The sequence below is a fragment of the Nasonia vitripennis genome, chromosome 5 (genome assembly GCF_009193385.2).
Source record: "Nasonia vitripennis strain AsymCx chromosome 5, Nvit_psr_1.1, whole genome shotgun sequence".
In the NCBI taxonomy this organism is placed as follows: Eukaryota; Metazoa; Arthropoda; class Insecta; order Hymenoptera; family Pteromalidae; genus Nasonia; species Nasonia vitripennis.
In genome coordinates, this window is record NC_045761.1 from 24,945,162 (window position 1) to 24,968,142 (window position 22,981).

A 22,981-nucleotide genomic window follows, 5' to 3' on the forward strand; every position below is an offset into this window, starting at 1 on the left:
ACGGGTACTAAAGGATCTCATTTAAGATTAGTTAATTTATGATAAGATAAAAATATAATATCATTGGTAGTGAGTATAGATGGGAAATGCGTAGAAATAAAACATGCCTAATGTGATTACGCTGGAGATGCTCCAGCAGAGCAGTATAATCACTGCATACGAGATGTAAATTGTAGCAACTACTACTACGACGGATTACTCGAGAGAGAGAAAAGCTCTCTATGGCAGGTATAAGTTTCTCAGAGTTGCTGCATTAGCACGAAGAATAACATCGTGTGATGCTGAAAACACTGCTGCATTCGTAATTGAAATTTGTGAGAATCTATACTAAAACGATAATTACAATGACGATTATAAAAAGAATTTTTTTTCAAAAACTATAATGTAGTTTTTTATTCAGTTAAATTTATAAAAATCGTATTATCATATTACTAAATACTTTTATGTTTCAAGACATTTCATCAGTTTATTGTGGCACGTTCATTTCACATAAAAAATATTATAAATATTAACTTGTTCCGAGCCTCTGTTGTATCGCAAGCAACATAGACATATACCCACCTGACGATTTCAGTATCTGAAAGGAAAGGAATCCAAGAGTTTTATGGAGATGAAGTTCGAAGCAAAAAGGAAAAGACAGAATATACGTACACTGCAGTACAAGCTTAAAGAAAACGCAACGAATTTTCCAGCAGTGACCTGCAACGGTCTCCTCGCGCGCAACATTATAATGATCAATTGTTTCGACTGTTGGGGAGTAAGATCGTACCAATCGCACTGGTAAGCTGCATCGGAAATGTCTACACTCTGCATAAACAGACCGATAATTCTACGTTTAAAATTCGACAGAAAAATAACAAACCTTACCTTTTCGCGTAGTTTCTCTGCCATATAGCAGTACGTGAACGTGATGAACAAAAAGCAAATGACGTAGTAGATCATAAAAACGAGTTCCATGAATGGTATGTTGTTTCCGTTTGTTATCTATCGAGACAATTTATCAAAAATTTTAAATGTTCTACATGAATAATAATCACATGCTATCTGTTAATACTCACGAGAGTATTCTCGCGTAATTTGCGAAGAAAGGATAGAATAATTTAAACACAAATAAAATCAGAAAAGAAATATAAATTATATTCAAAAATACAAATTGCGAAGCGCACTGCTCGGAGTTCAGCTCTCGACTGACTCCCCCGCAGCCGTCCTCGCAGACGATCGACGCTCGACCCCGCCGCTAGCCGCCGATCGTTTTTCAGTCGCTGGGAATTTCCAAATTTCCCTTCTCCACACTCATCCACACAAAAACTCTAAAACAAAGCACTCGTTGTCGAAGCTGTCCCCGCCGCCCGCGCTAATCCGATCCGCCATAAAACTCGAGCCCAACATCCGCGCCGCACAGCTCGGCTCAACAGCGCGGGCCCACGCTCGAGCCGATGCTATGCTGGTCAGATGCGCTTACTCGAGATTCGAATTCGAGCCTACATACTTTTCCTACGAGGAAAAGCCATAAAACTCAAACCCGAAAACAACGCGGCCTCACGTGCGCGGCACAACTCGACCTTTGTCCTGTACACTCTCTGCAGCCGAAAAAATATACATAAATCGCGCGCTTACTGTTCCCACATTTGTCCAGACCGAAGTCTGTGACGTGGGGAAAACTCCACGTATTGTCTCACGAGGAGAAAACCCACGCCGAGAACAGTAATTACAAATTATATTATTACTATACGCGAACACTATCAACCAAATATTACCCGCGACATCTAAAATGCTTCCTTCGTAAGTTAGCTGTCCCCGAAATACAAGCGAGCCGCTACTACAAAGCAGGCTACCCTTCCAGACGACGCATCTCCCTAGGGCAAACTGGCCACAGCGAAACGCTCCCAAGTTTTCGTCTGTTCCGGGCCTCACCAATTAATCAGCCGTAACCGGCTGGGGGTGAGGGAAGCGGCCCCGATCGATCCCATTTGATCGTCGTGCACGCAGCCTACGCTGCCGGTTTCCATAACCGTAGCGCTGAGATGCTCGCCTATAGAAGTTTGTATTTCAGCAAGCTTACGTCGGTAACATCCTCCCCCCCGTACAAAACCTAAGAGTTTTGTACTTCTGCAAACTTAACTAGTTTTCTAGTCGGGCGTTTGACAGTTCCATACGCAGTCTTAACCTCAGCTACGCGAACGTGACCATCAGACCCTGGGAAAACCTTAATAATTATTCCTTTTCGCCATTCGTTTCTATCGACACTATCATCTAATATAAGAACTAAATCTCCTATTTTTAATGGATCTTCACTATCTCGCCATTTCTTTCGCGGAATCAGAGTTGGCAAAAATTCCTTAAGCCATCTACGCCAAAAAGAATCAGCAAAAAATTGAGCGATTTGCCACTGTTTTCGAGGACACGTAGCTTGTAATTCACATCTAGTCAATTTAACCTGCCCAGAAGAAGAACCTAATAGAAAATGATTGGGCGTCAAAGCCTCTTCGTCGCGAGAATCTACAGGTACATGCGTAAGTGGTCGAGAATTTATACTATGTTCCACCTCTGCTAATACGGTTAAAAGTACTTCTTCTCTCGGCGCTTGTTCTTTTAATACGTAGGCTAACGCAGTTTTTACCGACCTAATCATACGCTCCCACACTCCACCCATGTGCGACGCAGTTGGCGGGTTAAACTTCCATTCTATATTATTTTTAAGAGCAAAACTGTCAATCTCAGTGCGGTTGATTTCTTTGATCGCGGTCGCTAACTCTCTATTCATGCCTTTAAAATTAGTACCGTTATCAGAATAGATACACAGAGGCGTTCCTCTGCGTGAAGAAAACCTTCGAAATGCCATAATAGCAGAATCGGTAGTCAAACTATGAGCTAATTCTATATGTATGGCTCTCGTTGTCATACACGTAAACAACGCGCCCCAACGCTTTTCTCGTCTTCTACCTATCTTAACTTGCATCGGCCCAAAATAATCTAAGCCGCAATGACTAAACGGACGTAAAAAATACGCTAATCTAGAAGATGGCAGATCTGCCATTTTTGGATTAGCTGGACGAGCACGACGTAATCTACAAATAATACATTTCGATGCTAAACTCTTTAACCCTGTTCGCAAACCTAAAATCCAATATTTCTGACGCAACTCGTTTATTACAGTTTCATGGCTCGCGTGATAAAACTTCTCATGATACTCTTTAATTAAAAGTTTAGTAAACGTTTCTTTCGCGTCTAAAATAATCGGATGAATTGAAAGAAGATCGCCCGACAAATTCTTTAACCGGCCTTCCGCACGTAAAACACCTGAATCATCTAAAAACGGATTTAATGATGCAATTTTACTTTCTTTCGGAATTTTATTAGATCGCTTAGTAACCCGCAACTCTTCAAAAAATGAACTTGATTGACTTATTCTAAAACAAACATTTTCCGCGTTAATTTTTCTCTCGATCGAAGATCTATTTCGTTTTAATTTCATATCTATAAATTTTAATACAAACGTTACCGTTGATATAACCCTAGAATATAATGAGAATCGTGTAAAATCAATCACTGCTTTTTGCTTTACTGTCGTAGTCAATATCGGTTGTTCAGTGTTTTTATATTCTAAATCTACTGTGTTAACTTTGAGTTGATCTTTATCTAACGGCCATGAAGATTCTACTTCACGCAAGAAAGGCGGCCCCGCGAACCATCTGCTATTCTTATCTAGCGCGTACGGAGCGGTTCGCGTTGCGTCATCTGCGGGATTATCTTTCGTAGGAATCCATCTCCATTCACTAACTTCTGAATTTTCCCTAATTTCGTCTAAACGATTTGCAACAAAAATTTTAAATTCTCGCGGATCTTTTTTAATCCAATGTAATACTGTTTGCGAATCTGACCAGAATACTCTCCGCGTGATCTTAAAGTCGTGTTCTTTAGCAATCGTACTTGCTAGTCTAGTCGCCATAAGGGCTGCTTGCAATTCTAAACGCGGAATAGTGGATGGTTTCAAGGGTGCTACGCGACTTTTCGTCATTATAATAGAGACATGAAATAAATTATCATTTAATGTAAAACGCCAATATGCTACCGACGCATATGCTTTTGTACTCGCGTCGCAAAAAACGTGAAGTTCGGCTTCTCTAATTTGACAGTTTAAATTTTGGTAACACCGCGGAATACTACATAATTTTACCCTATCTAACTCGCGTAACCACTGTTGCCAGTGTAAAAATTCTGCTTCTTTCAGAACTTCGTCCCAATCTATTTTACTGTTCCAAATTTCCTGCATTAAAATTCGCGATTGAATAGTGAATGGAGTTAAAAACCCAAGAGGATCAAATATAGACATTATTATTCCTAAAAACTCACGTTTTGTCGGTTTTTTCTCTCCGCTATAAAGATCAGCTTTTATTTTTGTGTGAATAAAGTTAAACATTAATTCGTCTGAGGAGTTTGACCATTTTAAACCAAGAATTTTTTCACTAACCGGTTCATTTACATTTTCTTTCACTAAGTTATTTGAATCATTACTAACGTCTAAATTTTCTAAAACTTCCGGCGCGTTACTAGACCAACCATGCATTTCCCAGTTAGCAAATTCATTTATAACTATGACTTGATCAATTCGTTCCGAAGCTTCTTCTATCGTCTCGCAACTGTCCAAAAAGTCGTCCATATAACAATTTTCTATTAAACTATTAGCTGTCGCGGGAAAACAAGATAGATATTGAGATGCGTTTCTGTTTTTAATATATATAGCTGTACAAGGAGACGATTTGGCCCCGAATAAAAGCGACGTAAAAATATATTCTTCCGGTGCGTCCGTTCGGTTCGCGCCTCTCCATAAAAAACGTTGAGCATCTTGATCCTCTTCGCGTATTTTGATTTTTAAAAACATATCTCGTATATCGGCTTTAATCGCGTATCTAAACCGCCGAAAACGCATCAGTACTCCTAATAAAGATTTCAAAAGATCCGGGCCTGCTAATAAGTATTCATTAAAGCTTTTGTCTTTGTATTTTGCCTTTAAATCATAAACTACTCGTACTTTATTTGGTTTATTTATATGACGAATTCCGAAATGGGGTAAAAATCTAACTCTCCGGCCGGTCGGTTTAGCGATCGCCTTTTTTGCAAAATCTTTCTCAATAGCTCTATCCATTTCTTTATAATATAAATTTCCGTACTCGATATCACGGTCAATTCTTTTTTCCTGTAATATTAATCGATGAAAAGCGAGAGGGCGACCGTCCTCGAGTATGTCATCATCATTTTTCCATAACAAACTGACTTCCCATTCTTTGCCGTTATGAAAACTAGTCTTATCTAGAATTTCTAATGCGCGACGATCTTCACGATTTGCTTTTACGCGAGTGTTTATTCCTAATCCATCAATATTAAAATAATCCTGAATCATTTTATCTAATTTTGTATCGAATCGAGAAGTTTGTATACTTTTTTCTTTTGGTTCATTTCTTGACACCGTGCATGTCGAATAATTCGCGCAATGATAACCATGAATTGTCCATCCGAGCAAACATCGCGACACTATTAATGCGTTTTTCTCTATTTCTTTAAATTCACGTGTTAAAATCAATTTAATATTGTCTTGTCCGATTAATATATCTGGCGTTGCTTCGTATTCATCTGTCCTAATACCTGTCTTAACCGCACAAAGATTGACAATTTCCTTCGTTATGCATTGTGAAGGAAGCTCAAGATTTCTTACAACTAACACATTTCTTAAAAAATAATTCGCAGCTTCTACAGTGATTTCTAAATTAATCTTACTACTGCATAATGTGGTCGTATCTTCACCTCCTACACCTTTCAAATATACATTAACATGAGTACTTTTGACACCTAGTTCGTCAACTATTTTCGAATTTATTAATGACACGGTAGATCCATCATCCAGTAATGCAAAAATCAACTTCGATCCGCGCGGTCCAAAAATCCTAAGTGGAACGAACTTTAAAAGAGAACGATCTTGTAGTCATTTTTGCCGTTCTGTACATGTCGCTGAGTCTGCATTACTATGAAAAGCGTTAATCGATTCTTGCTCCTTGTTTAGAGTTTTATTTTGATCTGAAGCTGTTTTAAAAACATGAAGTAGTAGGTGATGAGTTCGACCACATTTTTCACACGATGACTTTTTGCAATTATTTTGCGAATGTCCCCGCGTGAGACAATTAAAACATAATTTATGCGCTCTTGCCACACGCCATCTTTCACTCACTGGCAATTTCTCAAAACTCACGCATTTTTCTATATAATGACTCTTACGTTGACAATTTACGCAGTACGTTTTATTATTTTCATTTGTACCCCTATCATTCTCTTTCATTACGTACACCCCTCTATCTCTATGGCGAGTACTTTGGTTCAAATTTTTCGCATGCCGCGGTACATCCAAAGTGTCGAGAGTGACCACGCCCGCTGTAATCTTCATTTCTGCCTCCTTGTAAACGTATTCTGCAATACGTAACAAAGCCGGCATATTTTTCCCTTCTTCAATCGCGTAACTACCGTAGTTATAAGCGATGGTCTCTGGCAACTTCCGAAGTAGCCCGTTGACAAGTTCCTGATTTTTTAAATATCCCTCGTCAATATCTAACGATTTCACTGCTAACACGGCGGCACGTAAACGCGTAGCGAACTCTACGAATGTAATTTTACGCTCTAACACGCTCGGCAAATCTTTGATCTCACGAATTATTTTTTCTAATATAACGGCAGTATTGCCGAAACGCATCTCTAACGTACGCATTATATCGTCGGAACTATTGCCAGAAATAAAGAGAGCGCGTACAGCGTCGTATGCATCTCCTCTTAAGGAATCGGCTAACCGCGTTACGTTCTCGCGATCTGAATATTTTCCGAGCGTTGTTGACATTTCAAAAGATTTTTTGAATCGGATCCAGTCAAACGGATCACCCGAAAAGGTATGCAGTGTTTTTACCGACGTCATTCGTGTCAATAACTGTGTGTTGCAATTAGATAAACTCGACTCTCTAACCGTGGCCAAGGTGTCCTCGATTGCGCGAGATAACCGATCCTCGGCTCGAGAGTCGTTTCTATAAGCGTCAGTATCTCGCGTCCGCGTGCCTCTACTCCATCCGCGCGTACGTTCGTGGTCGCTCTCTTCACTGTCCCTACTATCGTTACTTAAATCTTCGCAATTTTCCTGCTCGCAAAACTGAATCCTACCGCGTTTGGTTGACAGTGTATGAGACGCATCGCTTACATTTAACCGCTTTGATCCGCTCCGATAGCCGTTGATCGAAGAAGTTGGCGCCTCTCTCTCCGCCTGAGCTGACGCTGTGGGAGACGGTGTGCGTCTACGCGCTGCCGTCGCTGTGGGAGGCGGCGTGCGTCCTCGCACTACCGCTGAAGATGCCGTCGTTCTAAGCAGCGTGCGTCCCCGCACTACCGCTGATGTTGGTTGAGACTGCATGCTCGTTGGTGATGGCTGGGGCGGCGTGCGCTCTCGCACTGCCGCTGACGATGACTGTGTTGGCGTGCGTTCACGCACTGCTGCAGTAGATCGAAACGGCGAGCGATTCTGCACCGCCGTTGATGTCGGATGAAGCGGAGCGTGTCCTCGTTCAGCCGCTAAAACTGCATGAGTAAACGACTCGCTCCCTTGCCTAGTCGCTCGTCTGGTGAGCTGCTCCGTTGGTGTTGGTGGAGATATGTCCCTTCTCGGTGATCCACGATAAGCGGAAACGTGCTGGCGACACGGTGTTGGTAGTGTGCGCCTTTGCGCTGCCAAACCTGCTTCGAACGCTGCTTTGACATCTTCAAAGCTCCATTCTCGTCTGAACCTGAAATTTGAAAAACCGCTCAGATGCTCATTGAGCTTCTGGCTGATGTTGTTAGTCGTCTCGCCAAACGTGTCAAATTGAGCGCGTCGCGGGGGCGAAAGCGACTCGGTACTTTCTTCATCATGATCTATAACACGACTGTCCTATAGTTGGACTCCCATAGTTGGACTCCTCCGAACGCGGTGTTCCTTCGCGGTCTAATCTCGAACGGACACGGCAGCGCAACGATGATGATCTCCCTTCCTGTCTTGCGTCTCTCGTAGCCACAGGCGCTCTGCTGCGTTTTGTGCGAGTTGGTGCACGCCCGCGTTTGGGTGCCGTCGTCGGGGTTGACTTCGGCTTGAGCGGTTGATGATTCTTCTTGCTGCATACTGGCCTGTGGACTTTCGTCGTAGGTGACTGATGTACTTCGACCTCGGCGACGATCGTATCGGGTTCCTGCAGGCGCGTACGATGTAGCTGGACATGCTGGCCTTCTGAAAGCTGCCGCGACTCGACCGGCTTGGTGACAGGAGGCACTACATTGCGCGCTCTCTTAGCTGAAGTTCGCTGGGAGACAGGCTTCGTAGCACCTTTCCCCACGACGGTATCAGCAACCGTGGCTACTGCCTCAGTGCGCTTCGCCTGCTCACGTGCACGCGTCGCTATTGACGCGGCTCCCTTCGCCTTGCCCGTCGGCACCGCTTTTCCTGCTGCCTTTTTCCCTTTACTCACGGCTAGCTTATTCATCTTCTTGCCTTTTTCTCTGCTGGCTTCGTGACACAATGAATCCTCACTCTCTCTCTCCTCGGCTGACAGCAGCGCAGGTGATCGGCGACAAAGTGGAATGATCGGCACACACTGTGCTAACAGCTCGTTGAAGTTTCTCGCTTATCTTTTTTCTACACAAATTACGCACTATTCTCCCGCAAATTCCCGGGTTTCGGCACCAAAATGTTAATACTCACGAGAGTATTCTCGCGTAATTTGCGAAGAAAGGATAGAATAATTTAAACACAAATAAAATCAGAAAAGAAATATAAATTATATTCAAAAATACAAATTGCGAAGCGCACTGCTCGGAGTTCAGCTCTCGACTGACTCCCCCGCAGCCGTCCTCGCAGACGATCGACGCTCGACCCCGCCGCTAGCCGCCGATCGTTTTTCAGTCGCTGGGAATTTCCAAATTTCCCTTCTCCACACTCATCCACACAAAAACTCTAAAACAAAGCACTCGTTGTCGAAGCTGTCCCCGCCGCCCGCGCTAATCCGATCCGCCATAAAACTCGAGCCCAACATCCGCGCCGCACAGCTCGGCTCAACAGCGCGGGCCCACGCTCGAGCCGATGCTATGCTGGTCAGATGCGCTTACTCGAGATTCGAATTCGAGCCTACATACTTTTCCTACGAGGAAAAGCCATAAAACTCAAACCCGAAAACAACGCGGCCTCACGTGCGCGGCACAACTCGACCTTTGTCCTGTACACTCTCTGCAGCCGAAAAAATATACATAAATCGCGCGCTTACTGTTCCCACATTTGTCCAGACCGAAGTCTGTGACGTGGGGAAAACTCCACGTATTGTCTCACGAGGAGAAAACCCACGCCGAGAACAGTAATTACAAATTATATTATTACTATACGCGAACACTATCAACCAAATATTACCCGCGACATCTAAAATGCTTCCTTCGTAAGTTAGCTGTCCCCGAAATACAAGCGAGCCGCTACTACAAAGCAGGCTACCCTTCCAGACGACGCATCTCCCTAGGGCAAACTGGCCACAGCGAAACGCTCCCAAGTTTTCGTCTGTTCCGGGCCTCACCAATTAATCAGCCGTAACCGGCTGGGGGTGAGGGAAGCGGCCCCGATCGATCCCATTTGATCGTCGTGCACGCAGCCTACGCTGCCGGTTTCCATAACCGTAGCGCTGAGATGCTCGCCTATAGAAGTTTGTATTTCAGCAAGCTTACGTCGGTAACACTATCGACAAAAGCTCACCGTCATTATTTGATACCCCAGCATGCAAAGAACGAACGACGACGTTATTATTTGCAGGAGGAATGTTTTGTTAAAGACTTCTTCGATAGTGTTAGCACACCTGAACAAAAATAATGCTACTGAACAATCGCATCCAGTAACCTAACATAATTTTCTTCTCTTACACAGTGAGCTGATCATGCCGCCTGTGGATGTAAGCTATCTTCTCTGCGAACTCGTTTCCGCTGCATCCTTTCAGCCCCGGAAACTTCAGTCTCAGAACTGACAACTGCCCACAAAGATGCAGCATCAACACTATGAACAGCGAGTCGATCGACGTGTACGTCGTGGCCGCGAAGAAGTTGGAGAACAGCTGTCCGGCCAACGTAAGCTCGTAATTCGGCGAAATTTGCGAGTCGTAAGGAAATGACGCCCTCATGTACAAAGGTCTATCGATATCGGTACCGTTAGCTTGGAGACGGTTTTGGGCATCGATGCGGAGGACAGCTATGATGAACTGTGCGGCGAAGGTTGCGTCTGCCAGGAAGATGCACGTCGCCGAGACCAGACGTGAAAACCGGGCGTTCTCTTCCATTATTTCAAGCTCGATTGGGCCGTGAGGCGATCGCCAATCGTTTGTGATTTGAATCATGAGTTTTCGAAGGGCTGCGCTAAGAAATGTTATGCATCTCATAATATTACTTACAACTGATTCGATTATTTAAAATATTTTGTAGATACGAATGCCGAGAATGAAGAAAAAACACAAGTATAATATCATACCGCGTCTGTAGTACCAAATTCCAGCGACTTTGACAGCCGCAGTACTGGTCGGTACTTCAGAGTTGATAGAAATCTCCGTGACTACGTTTAGATCCCCCCAGACCTGCACGTTTTTCGCCGTCTGGGTGATGGTGGCAAAGAAGACCATCGTCGAGGACACGATCAAAGCGCGCAAGTGCTCGAGTGCGCTGCTCTCGACGAAGGGATCGGGCCAAATGCCGAAAATACGTAGGAAGAATCGGCATGGGCCGACCGCGATATCGTAACCTATGAATCCGATCGTCATTGGTTATACATCCTAAGTCACATAAATCTTTGAACAATTATATTTTATATTCAAACACTAAATAACTCTTTAGATATCGTCGAAAATCTCACACCTGACTCTGTCTTACTATCCGTCACCATATCGATACCCTCGAATCGTCCTACCACCACCAAGTGCTGCCAAGAAACTGAGCTGGTCATACCTCTCGAGAATCCATAACACGCATGCTCCGGAACAACCGTCCAAGTTTCTAAGCCCTGCACGATTTTAATTTTGCACGTAGCGCATGCAACGATAAATTCGTTTTTCAGCGCGTGTATACCATCGAGAGCTTTAATTTTTAAGTAAAGAGACCTGTGAGACCGAAGGTATAGTAGAATTTTTTGTATGGAGAAGATGCTATCGCGAAGCTTTTTGCGAATTAAAATTTAATCGGGCATGCTGGAGACAATCCAGCGCTGCAATCAATCTTTGAGCGTTTTATGAAAGCGTAAATTGAGCTTTTTCTGATCAGTCGGACGCATGCGTTACAAGCTTGGATCTGTGCACTATGTCCTCAGTTGCGTTGTTGAGCTCAGAGGGCAAACTACACTTTATGATCGGGTCTCGGTTTTACGAAGTTTATATTTTGAATAATTTTCTGTTACAGGCGATTGAAACAACAACTAATAACATGCGACATACGTTGAACTTTCACGTAAACTATCTGAGCAATATTGCATGGATAGATATATCAAAACGTAGAAGAATAAGATGCTTTCAAGTTAACTGCATCAAGGTATAGTAATCAATCTTTTCTACGGTAGCTGTATTTTAATAAAATTTATTGGCGGTTTGAAAAAATATATAGAATTAACAATAATCAATAATACATTGTATAAAATAAAATAATATTATAATAATAAGATTTAAATTAATAAATATATACACTTAAATAACAAAAGTACGTATTTTGAGTTAAGCATAAAAAATATCTGAAACTTTCATAACGTAAAACGTAACGCGTGTTTTAATTTAAAAGCCTCAACGCTCGTACACACAATAATAATAATAATAATAATAATAATAATAATAATAATAATTATTATTATTATTATTATAATAGTAAAATATAACTAGATTGGAAGGATGAGAAACATCATCTTGACTTTTGTTTTGCCTTAGTAGTCATCCAGCTTTATAAGTTAAAATTAAAAGACGTAAATGCGTAAAACTGTGGATATATCGACATTCGCGCATCGACGTAGGCTGCATATGTACAGTTCCCCGCAATCGGGGGAAATCGCACAGATTCATTCCAACAGTCGTAGTCCTTTCAGGAACGAGTGAAAAGACCTGAAACACAAAATAAGATTAAATGTTAGAACACACTGATAAAATAACAAATATTCCAACGTCGTTAAACGTTTTCATCAACAAAAAGGTGTTTACATCTCGTGAGAACAAGTAGAAAGTTTCGTCCCAAAATACACTCGATAGAAACTTCGCATCTATACGTCGAGCGAACGTCAACAGAGCGATGACCCGTCGCGCAATTATCCTCATTAACGGAAAAAATTATAAAACAATTTGAACCAGAAGCCCGTCGATCACGAATCGAGTTCTCATAAAAAAAATACATCGCTTTAAGTATTCATTCGCAAAAAAAGATTAATAACATTATCCTCACCCAATTCGATTGGCGCAGAGCGGCATCGTCGTGTGTCTCCGTAAAACTGGCCGCTGCAGCGAACCGGAATACGTCGGCTCTAGAAGAAGACGTTGGCCGGCCTGGCCTGAGGACAGGAGAAAACGGAACAGTCGTGCCTCCTCACCGCGTCCATGACCTCGTCGAAGTGGGATGACACCTGGGCTGCGGCGATCGGCTGGATCCTGGTGAGAAACGAGGAGAAATTTAGTTCGTGATCGCGAAAATATAGGTGGGAAAAGTCAGCTGACTATTGTTTAAAGTGCGCAATGATTACGGGCTATGCTATACGCGTAATTGTATTATAAAATTGGACAATGGCACAGACGTAACGACCTATCGAGAAAAAGTGAGGGAGAGATAGAGAGAGAGAGAGAGAGAGAGAGAGAGAGAGAGAGAGAGAGAGAGAGAAATTTCGCAGCGTGTGAACTAGCGTACGACCTATTAAAAAGTAATCGGTAGCATTACACGCGAATATTATTGGGTATTAATAAAGCCGTCGAATGATAGATGAGTGTTGAAGACTAAAGCACTAATTAGCGCGACACTCTCGCGGAGCTTAAGTATTTCGAGAGGTACCATTTCGGTACACTAGTACAGCTGACAACTTGATAAATGATCATTCAAACAGGGTAAAAGGCGTAATCGAGTATTAATCTTGAATAATTGTCAGTTCCGCTGAATCAATGTAGGTAATTGGTACCTTTCTCTCACTGTTACTGCTGCGCCGATATGTACGTGTACCGCGCGATGTATATTTATTGATTGGCCCTACAATACTTTTTCCTCGATAAACGTTTTAATTTTATTAAATGTCACGGCGCAATGTGTTGTTGACCCGATCGTTTTCGTTTTCAAATTATACCTTTCACTCAGCGAACGATCTGCACGATGAGTTATAGTTTTGATACGAGTACAACACGTGTTTCTCGAAGAGATCGATCTCTAACGGATCTATTAGCGCGAAAAAGCAAAACTATCTCGAAACGATCTTGACAAATGGACCAAATAAATCAACGATCAAATGAAGCACACTTGTGCCGATCGTGTGACTCACTTCTTTCGATTCACATTGATTTCTACATAACGGCGTTGTGCATCAGCTCTCGCGCAACCTTTTCTCTTCGCGCGATGTGACTTTCGTTATTTCCATAACGCCGAGGGCAGTTCGTCTCTCGATTTATGACGATGATCGGCCGAGTTCACTTTTTTTTCTTTGGGAATTTGACCCGAATGCCCGCGGATGGTGATAAATTTATTTAGATTAAGGCGATTGATTCGCAATTTCCGGCAGCTCTTTCCCCGCTGAATTCAGGAGAATGTGAAAGTTTATGCTTTTCCTGTTATAAAACGATTCAGAAACGATTCAGGATCGTCAGAAATGTTACTTTATTGAAAAAACGACTTTTCAGCGATGAATCACCAGGTAGAGAGGAAAGTTAATAAAGCCATCAATTTCAAATTAAACCAACGCGGCAATTAACATACATTTCAAGAGTGACAAATCAAACAATTCAATTAAGCGTACACGCGCGGCGCGAGTCAAAGCCGATAATCGCTCGGTGTATAGTTGCAGGCACTTTCGATCGTTCTCGCCGATACGCTCGTCCATTAGCTGAAAACGATCTGCGGAAACTCGTTTCACCTATATATTATGCAGGAATTTCGCGCGAAAAAATCGACGGAAATCGATTACAGTAGAGAAATGCAAAAGGTGCGTGTATACTCACATAGAAAGGAGGGATTTCGCTTTCACGCGTTAGGATGTAAAAGGATACGCCGGAGAAAGAATGCTAATTTTACGACCGATCGTGATATCTATTCGGAATTCATTTATTCAATTTGACGCTTTCTTGGTGGTTGCTTTGATTCTCTATTTATAGCTAGGCATACAAAGCATGAAAGTGCATGTTTATTCCTTGCTTTTTAAAAGGAATTTGCACAGCACCTATTATTATCTCAACCTCTTATCACTTTCCAGCCGATTTTTCCAACGTCCCACGACAAAATCGAAAGTCGTTGTTTATCTATAAATTCCTCGCGAAAAAAGAAACTATCCACCTAAACCCGTTTACTCCCACCGCACTATACACACTAATCCATCCATTATAGATAAGCTCTCCAAGTCAACCACGACGACCAAAACAAAGGTCGTCAAGTTTCGTTTTCTCAAGAAAAGACACACGAATCTCTTGGATATCGGCACACTATGCTTCTATATAAATCGAGCACCAGTTTTTCCCAACACGCGCGTGCGAGTGAAAACTGTGCTAATTCTAGGAGAGGTAAAAGTCGAGCCGAGTATCAGTCAGTAGGACGAGCCGATGAACTGCGCGAGGCGAAAGCTGCATTCGCACGAGTGTATGCATTGGTGTACGTGTGCACGTTCGCCAGAGAGGAAAGTTATCCGAGTCCACATTCTTCCTTATTATACACACCTTCGGGGCTGCGAAGATCAGATGAAGCTGGGCTTTTATTCTTGACAACGCAGTGGGTCATGGAGTTTGAATTTCATTTTCAATATTATTTTCAACTCGACTCTCGCGTATCCATAAGCGCATTCTTTTCTCAAGAAACTGGTTCGGCTCCGATAATCGAAATCCTCTACTGACGAAGCTGCGCAATGACCCGGTGCTCTTAACGAGAGCGTAATTCCCTTCCCTCTGTATATGTGACGGAATCCGGAATGGGACTAATATCCCAGCGAGTTCGCAGACTTTTTTGAAATTCTTAACGGGACAAATTTTTTTCGTTTCGACCCAAGCTGGAATGTCCTGGTCGAAAGGGAATGAGAGAGAGAAAGAGATTGCAGTTCGCCAAGAGAAGGTGAAATGTGCTTTACTTTTTTGGAACGCCCGGTGATTCATTTTTTGTGCTTCTTGGTGTGTGTAAGAGGTGCTTGAACGAGGGGTCGGAGCGATTTTGAGAATTAATTAAGAGATATTCGTGCGCTCATTATTTGGGCTAATCGAGTTAACGAGGAGCGCTTATTGCCTACGAGTTCGATTTTGCAACGACAGTTGCGGAGACATGAAAATATTCGAGATATTTCTGCCCGTTTAATTAACAACAGAATTTCTGTAACTCACATCCTCAAGAGTCCAGCCATTTTCTTCTCCATGAACATGTAAGCGTCGGATCCGCGTTTGAGCATCGCGTCGCAGAAGAGCCTCTTGGCGCAGGGCGTGTTGGTCCAGTCACCGGCCACGTGTCCGCCGGCGACATCCGCTATCTCAGCGTTCTCCAAATTCTGCAGCGCGTCGTTCAGTTCGCTGTCACTTTCAGGCAGGCCTCGTCGCCGCCTCGTTATCGTCACTTCCTCCATCGAATCGGCTTGAGCCGGCTTTAGTTTTAGATTTTATTAGTCGTTCAATTTTTGAGAAATTCAAGTTGTTACATTGCGTAAAATCACTCACTTTGTTCTTGTTCGCTTGTGCGCTTGATGTGATAGCCTCCAAGGCCTGATCAACGACAGCCTTGACGAAAGCTTCTTCATTGTACAACTGGACGTTGTTGCCCTCGTCGTTCGTCGCGTCATCGAGCGATCGAGAGGGCAGGTCGATTTCCACGATCTCTGCGATCTCATCGGCACCTTTGCGCTGCATTTGCCTACAAGAGTCACAAATGATAAATGATCAGCGTAATAACCTGCTCGAAGTATCAAAAGACACTTACCTAGAATCAGCCTCTTCCGCACCAGTGCTCCTCTTCCTTCTCACCCGCTGGTCCTTCTCCTCCTCCTGCACCAGAATGTAGTACCCGTTTCCGTTGCCAGCCCCGTTTCCGTTCTCCTCCATCGGCATGACGCCCTGTTCCTGCAGTTGCTGAACGACACCCAGAGCCCTTTGACTGTCCTCGTCGACGAATTGCATCTCGGGGTTGCCGTTGTTGGATCTCTTGAGCACGTCCACGTCGAGGTATCGGCCGACTGCGACGGCGCCGATGCCCAGAGCGGCTCCGGTAGCCATGAGACCCACTGCTGGGATCAGAACCGACGAACCGGTAGCGGCGACGCTACCGATTTTGTCCTGGGCTGGATCTTGCGAGCGCGAGTGCGAGAGTCCAAGGTTCTCCGAGATCTTGCGAGTAGCCTCTACGAGCGGGTCGAATACCGGCTTGGTCAGCTCGGATACCTGGTGAGAGAAGGGTTGGTTGATAAATTTGTTAGAAATTCAGAATTTTTTAAATAAATTCGTTCCGCCCTGATTCCAAGTATAGTCTCATTATTGTATGTAGTTCAATTAGTCGATATTTATTGCTCTTTATTAATCGCGTAATTGAAATACGATTCCACGTTATATGAAAGCTAACTAGCTAAGCAGAAATGAACACTTTAAAATCCGAATAGTTCATGCACTACATTTATGTATTCGGTACAGCAATTCACATATGGCTTTCCGACACCATTAGCACATCGTTGTTCAGCACCTAAAATAAACTTTAGCGACCAACCTTAGCGACGCCATCGGTAAACTGACTCTTGATACCCTCGGAGATCTTGACCCAGAAGGGCGGCTCGTGCATGGGTCTCTTCAGTCCGTAAAAATGCTGGTTCGGGTAGTAATTCTTGTAGGAGTAAGAGTCCACCACGTTCTTGTCGTTGAGCACGTACTTCTTCTTCATCCTGTGTTCTCCGTAATGATGTCCCGTTTGAGTCTGTCTGGCCGGAGCTTCGGTGGCCTCGTCGTTTCTTCGCTTCTCGTTCTTCACGATTTTGGCTGGTTGAACGCCCAGTTCGGGGTGGGCGTACTGCAGAACAGGGGCGCGAGTTCCGACCTTCACGAGCTTCTCAGTTGGGGGTGAGTAGACCCGGGAGTTGGGGTAGACGGCGGCGCTGGCGATTTCGGGCTGGAGCATACGTTTGCGGATACTGGGACGATAGGTGTCTTCCGCTGTCTCGTAGATCTCTGCGGCCAGGACTGAGTTGCGGTAGGATTTGGGCTTGTTGGAGTTGCTGTCGTCCGAGTTCTTGCCGTATCTGAGGAGCGATAAATTTTTCGTAGATAAATCCTTCGATACTATCTACTCTATCATCAGCTATATTTGCAATAATGACGGACACGCACGCACACCATTAAAATTGCAGGTAACGTATATCTAAACCAATCATCCAAGCCGCAAAACTTCACAAGCACTGCAAAATCCAGCTAGCCAAGCTTTCTCGAAGTACTAATCAGCTTTCCGTCAACAGATTTTTCGCAGCCGTTCACTTTCTCCCGAAAATTTTACCGTTTTCAACCGTGCCCAAAGGTTCCCCTTTCAATGTCACGAATTTGCATGAAAACGCTGCTCGAAGCATCCCAACGTAACATCCACATCTTCATACGTCCGAAAACGCGGCTAATTAGTAAATCTTCCGAGGTGGACGACCGCGACGCCAGAAGAATCCGGTAGCAGCTCGTCCGAAGATGAAAAGTGAAAGTTAATCACGCGCGAGTTCATAAATAATCATAAGCTCATTGCGCGCGCGCCAACGGTTTTGTATTCAATAGGCAATTACAATAAATTTTAATGAGCGCTTAGCCCAGCTATTCTCATCGACCCAAGTATTTCAGCCAACAATCCGTCTCACGGCGCAAAAACCAACGATCTTCCGTAAAAAGCAGCAATTTTTCAATCCCGCGCGACTAACGAGCGCATACCGGAGATTCCTAAAAGAAATACTGTATGGTCATGGGCGACTTTGGTGCAAGTGCAGCCCGGCGAGAATTATGTTTTAAAACCAGTCCCGCGCGCACCGTTTGCCAATAGAAATGCAAATCCCCGCGCGGCTGTGTTTAAAAGGAATAATTGCGTGCAAATGGGATTCGAGACGACCGAGCGCTATGGTGTACGCGCGTGTATAATACGAAAGATCGCGCGAAGCTGAGAGGACTTTCTCGCGTTCTTTCCTCATATCGCGCGCGCTTTCAGAGACGCTATCCCGGAAAGTTCGCGTTTTTCAAGCTGCTTTTCAAAGTTAGGATTTGTGCGCTGGTGATTTCACAAGAGATTAACAGCCGATAAATAGTAGATGCGTGAGCGTGACTAAGCTTCGATAGAATATTTGGTGTTGTAACGCTTACTTGCGATTCACATCCTCGAAGAAGCTCTCGAAGCTCTGTCCCTGGTCGCTGAGTCCTCTGACAGTGGTGGAGCTGAGCGAGGCAACGTCGTCGGTGACCAGCTGATCGTTGATGACTCTGGCGTTTCTCCAGACCTGGATTTTGTCAATAGGTTCGTCGGGTACTCTTCTTCCGTGAACCACGGGTGTGCCGTCAGCGTCGAGTGACATGGGAGATCTTTTAGGTTGAGCGACCGTCTGCTGTCCAGGTTGTCCAGGTTGAGGCTTGACGTTGATCTCCGACCTGATGACAACTTCAGGGGGGACGTTCTTGGCATCGCGGTTTTTCATGAGATTTGCGCCAATGTTTGTCCTGGTCGCGCGTCTCGGAGGGTCGTGAGGGAGGAAAGCGTAACGGATGAGACGTTCGTTAGAATCGTTGTCGGCGGGGATGGTCTGGAAGCTCCGGGAAGCCTCGAGTTGATCAGCGACCAGCCAGGAGGTTCTTCTGGACGATGAAGGGTCTTCGGTGCTGAAGGGTTGGGGAACCGGCTGCCAGCTGTCGAAGCCTCGATTCAGGGGAATCCAGTTACGTGGTTCTTGGGAGGAGTCGATCTCCTGCGAGGTCTTGGCGATGCCGCTGTTGTCCGAGACGCTGCTCCAGGTTTGGAGACGACTCCACGGGTCGACCTCAACATTCCTGTAGCCGATGGTCGTGGACGTGGTCGTTGGTGCTGGGGTTGAGGTCGACGGTTCGGGTTGATCGGCGTGTTTGGAGATGTGGCTAGTCAGGGCGTTGGAGACCGATTTCTCGCGGCGCTTGACGATCAGGGTCGCGAGGTTGCCCTCGCTGGTGCGGACCTTCAGCTCCTCGGTCTCACCAGGCAGACTCCTGGACACTTTTAGCATCGTGCGCGCATAACTTGGCTTTGGAATCTCGCTCGGGGATGACGATGACGATGACGCCGATGAGGTCGTAGGGGTCGGGGTTGATGCAGCTGCGGCCAGCAGCGCGAACGCTAGTAGGATCTGTAATTCAAAATGAAATTTTTTAAACCTAGCTTACGATTTGTTCTCATAGAATAGAGTACCACAACGAGTTTCTTCGGTTCGCATTTTTTCTCTACGTAAGAATCTAATTTTAACCGAAACTGGTATCGGATACTAGTATTGTCTCATGGTTTCACTTTTTCGCGTTCCTTTTCGTGAGACGGCAAGAATCCAGTCCCAAAAAGTCGGATGTCTTTTTATCCGCTCATTGTCTGCGCGATGCAAAAAAACACAGCTTTTAGAAATTCCATAAACTCTCGAAACTTCAACCTCAGCATCCAACGAACGAATAGACTGCAACAACTTTTACTGCCTCCTGCGCAGGCGTAAGTACTCAATCAAAGAGCCATCACTCAGCCGTAAAGAAAAAGAAGGATCTAGCCGCGCATCGCACGCGTAAACCCCAGCCATAAAACGCCCCCCCGCGAAACCCGGCGTTCCACACTTTCCGCTCTAGAAATTCTCTCTCTCTCTCTCTCTCTCTCTCTCTCTCTCTCTCTCTCTCTCTCTCTCTCTCTCTCTCTCTCTCTCTCTCTCTCTCTCTCTCTTGCACGCATTAATTGTCCGCGCCCAGGCGTAATTAAGCCGATCTACTTCTATTCCGGCTGCCCCTTCTTCCCCGAGTCCGTCGTCCGAAACCCGCGCGTTTCGCTTTCCCCAGCGAGGACGCGGAAGAAAAGCAAATCGCTCTTCCTTTTGGATAAACTGGTCGGCGGGCCGTTAAACGTCGGTAGCCTACTCGCGGATTATTACACTATATAGCGGGAAACGATGTTAAGTGTCGGAGTGCAGCTGTCTTGCGAGCCTTTCTTTTTTATTCCTTTTCTTCTCTTACCTGGAAGCTCGCCATCCTCGCGGTCGCCCTGAGATCCTCTCCGTCTGCAGATCCAAAAGATCTTCTTCGTTCGCTGGTACACACGTGTAACCGTATACCGCAACGAGAATCTCCGCTCTCCTATCGATAGTGTCGAATCAAAAAAAAAAAAATTTCCGAAAAAAAATCAAAATCTTCGGTACACCATTTCTCGTGGATAAAAAGAAGCTCGTACACCACAACGAAGATGATCGACGTGCAAGAACTATATACTACTGTCGGCGCGCTGCGCTTACGTGCGTGTGCACCTGTTGACTGCCGGAATAGCCTGGCGAGACTGACTGCGCTGCGGCGAGACCGCGACACGACTTCTCACCGACCTACTTCCGCGCGCCGACGAGCGCCGCCGGCAGCCTTCAGGCGATGTGCCATACACACACGAGGCGAGGAAAAAGAGCGGGGTCGGGATGGGATGTGTGTATATAATAAACGTGTACAGGCTGTCTTGCACCGTGAGAGGGACGCGATTTCGGCGGAGAGATGCCAGCGAGGAGGGGTAGGATTTAATGCGCGCCCGATGCCTCAGGGGAAAGACGGAGACTGTGGCCGATAATGGCCCCGGTGCAGAGTTTCGTGGGACCGGTGTCAATAAATCGGTAATCATTGCGGTGGATGCGCAGTGGTTTCCTTTCGTGATTTTTACCATTTGCGTTTTTTTAAATCATCGTACGTTTGTTTGACAACGATTCGATTTCTAAAACTAATAGACGCCGCGAGCATTGTATTTTTTCCGGGCTACTTTCCTCGACTTTTGTTTAATCATGTTTTTTTTGCTTTTATTGTCCTGCGCTCGACGGGATCGGTATATGAACCTTTGACGGGTTCGTCGCGCATACAACCCATGAATAGATGAATGGGAGGCTGGAAGTCGTTTCGTCGGATGTATACACACTCGCACAAGCGCTTTGTGGTGCGTGACCGCCGCTCAGAGTCTAGCGCTTGGACTCATCAGGAAATGCATTTTTCAATGGCGTTCTGCCATTAGTACCTGCGATTGTGTTTATTCAGACGCTAATGAGCGTGTTTTTTTTTTAATTCAACGTCATAATCGTGATTTATTTGTTTGTCGTCGAAGCATCGGGTAACAAATATACCCCACACGTTATAGGTGTAACGTCAGATGCATTAAGTAAGTATACGTATAATACAGCGCGGCGCGAGGATACTAGTGTTTCACTTCCACTTTCTCAGCTGTCCCGTTTATATTCTCTCTTCGCGGCGCGCGCATTTGCTTCCCAATTTTTTCTCTCTCTCAGCCGGCGGCCGCACCTGAATTCGATTCGTGGAAGCCAGCGCCGCTCGGTCTGATCTCACCGGTCGCGGCCACACGCGATTGTCGCGCGCTAAAAAAAATCATTTGCTTTACGCATGAGAATATAAACACGACTTTAGAAAATTTTCATCTACATTATCGATTTCAGACGCCTTCTCGGAAAAGAAATCTAATTCGATAAGAGATTTTACTAATTAATTTAGAAATTCACAACGACGTGCGGCTTGTAATTACACTCGTTCGACGCAAAAGTACTTTCTCGAGTTCTCTGATTTGGCAGACGGGAGAGTTATCTATATAGGCTGTCTCGCCGATATCGTTTTGAAAATGCCCGGTGACATCTTTGCCGCGCAAAGAAAAATCTGCACTTTACACGGATAAGACTTATCTCGTCGGAGTTATCCGTGCACCGGTTGCATCGGAACATGCTTGTTAATTGCTGTACACGCACGAGTTTGCCCCCTATCGATTTTTAATGAGGCGTGATTATCATTCGATACAAAGTCGTTTTTACCGTACGGCTGCCGATTCCCTTTTTTTTTAATCCGAGTATGTGATTGAGAAATTATACACAATAACGAAAAATAAATAAATTTTCGAAATTTCGAGATAAAAAACCTGTATAACCCGCTGCCGCGCAGGGAACCGAAATCGTCGTTCATTCACCCATTCATCATAACTCTCCCGAGACATCCGGCCCTCGTAAACCATCATCATTCACGATCTCTCGCAAAAACGTCCTGGGCAATCCAGTTGCCCCGAAACTCGTCCTCTCTCTGGAGCCAATACCGCAAATCACACGCGCACAAAACCAGCGACTGAGAAAAAGAAACGGAGACGCCGAATCCCCGCAAAAACGAGAAAATAAAAAAAGGAAGTAACAGCCGCATAAAGGCAAAGGCAAGCACGTATACATACACGCGAGCGATAAGCGCTTAGAGGTGAAACCGTCGGCGGCGGACGCGGAAAGGCATCGACTCGCGCGAACTCTCGCAAAAGAGACGCGGCGGCGATCTGGTTCAGAATGGAAAGTGCAGCGGCGATCCTAATTCGGCGCGTATTCCCTCTCGTCGGTTCTGCTGTGTGTATACGCGTATGTCGCGTGTGTATTATTTGCCGTAGTAGCTCGTCGCGCATGAATTACGGATTTTGTACACCTGGAAGAGCCGCGGCGCAATGGAATCAAGGCCAGCTGATATCTCTCTCCGCGAGAGCTGAGTCTCGTATCGTATGT

The 22,981-nt window shown here is 44.9% G+C and overlaps 2 protein-coding genes and 1 long non-coding RNA gene across 4 annotated transcripts; 1 reads left to right on the plus strand and 2 right to left on the minus strand.

The window, feature by feature from the left end:
• Positions 1 to 223: 223 nt before the first annotated feature.
• LOC116738606 (odorant receptor 9a-like) lies at positions 224 to 10,484 on the minus strand. 2 transcript variants are annotated; one of them, XM_032600675.1, is made up of 5 exons: positions 9,955 to 10,484; positions 9,791 to 9,890; positions 868 to 984; positions 652 to 807; positions 364 to 577 (listed from the first exon to the last, which is right to left on the minus strand). In XM_032600675.1, the coding sequence occupies exons 1-5, from the start codon at positions 10,461 to 10,463 to the stop codon at positions 509 to 511; spliced, it is 951 nt and encodes a 316-aa protein (XP_032456566.1). In that variant the 5' UTR covers positions 10,464 to 10,484; the 3' UTR covers positions 364 to 508. The 2 variants fall into 2 exon arrangements, with proteins under 2 accessions (XP_032456565.1, XP_032456566.1); XM_032600674.1 differs by having other exon boundaries at positions 224 to 807.
• On the plus strand, positions 665 to 12,618 carry LOC116738607. Its single transcript, XR_004345031.1, has 6 exons — positions 665 to 780; positions 880 to 962; positions 9,959 to 10,840; positions 10,912 to 11,188; positions 11,470 to 11,598; positions 12,508 to 12,618. It is a non-coding gene; the product is annotated as an uncharacterized LOC116738607 (long non-coding RNA).
• Positions 12,548 to 21,558, minus strand: LOC100122676. Its single transcript, XM_032600672.1, has 7 exons — positions 20,436 to 21,558; positions 18,573 to 19,579; positions 16,960 to 17,485; positions 16,183 to 16,640; positions 15,924 to 16,116; positions 15,597 to 15,850; positions 12,548 to 12,692 (listed from the first exon to the last, which is right to left on the minus strand). Exons 1-7 carry the CDS (start codon positions 20,448 to 20,450, stop codon positions 12,569 to 12,571), a joined length of 2,577 nt encoding a protein of 858 aa, XP_032456563.1. The 5' UTR covers positions 20,451 to 21,558; the 3' UTR covers positions 12,548 to 12,568.
• Between the last annotated feature and the right edge of the window lie 1,423 nt (positions 21,559 to 22,981).

Excerpts from the sequence above, each read along its gene's own strand:
- LOC116738606 (XM_032600674.1), bottom strand. The coding sequence starts at position 10,463 with ATGAGATGCATAACATTTCTTAGCGCAGCCCTTCGAAAACTCATGATT. Across the intron at positions 9,891-9,954 it reads CGGCATGATCAGCTCACTGT|GTGTGCTAACACTATCGAAG; the intron begins GTAAGAGAAGAA and ends ATTTTTGTTCAG. Across the intron at positions 985-9,790 it reads TGGGGTATCAAATAATGACG|ATAACAAACGGAAACAACAT; the intron begins GTGAGCTTTTGT and ends TTGTCTCGATAG.
- LOC100122676 (XM_032600672.1), bottom strand. Across the intron at positions 17,486-18,572 it reads TTCGAGGATGTGAATCGCAA|ATACGGCAAGAACTCGGACG; the intron begins GTAAGCGTTACA and ends ATCGCTCCTCAG. Across the intron at positions 15,851-15,923 it reads CACAAGCGAACAAGAACAAA|CCGGCTCAAGCCGATTCGAT; the intron begins GTGAGTGATTTT and ends CTAAAACTAAAG.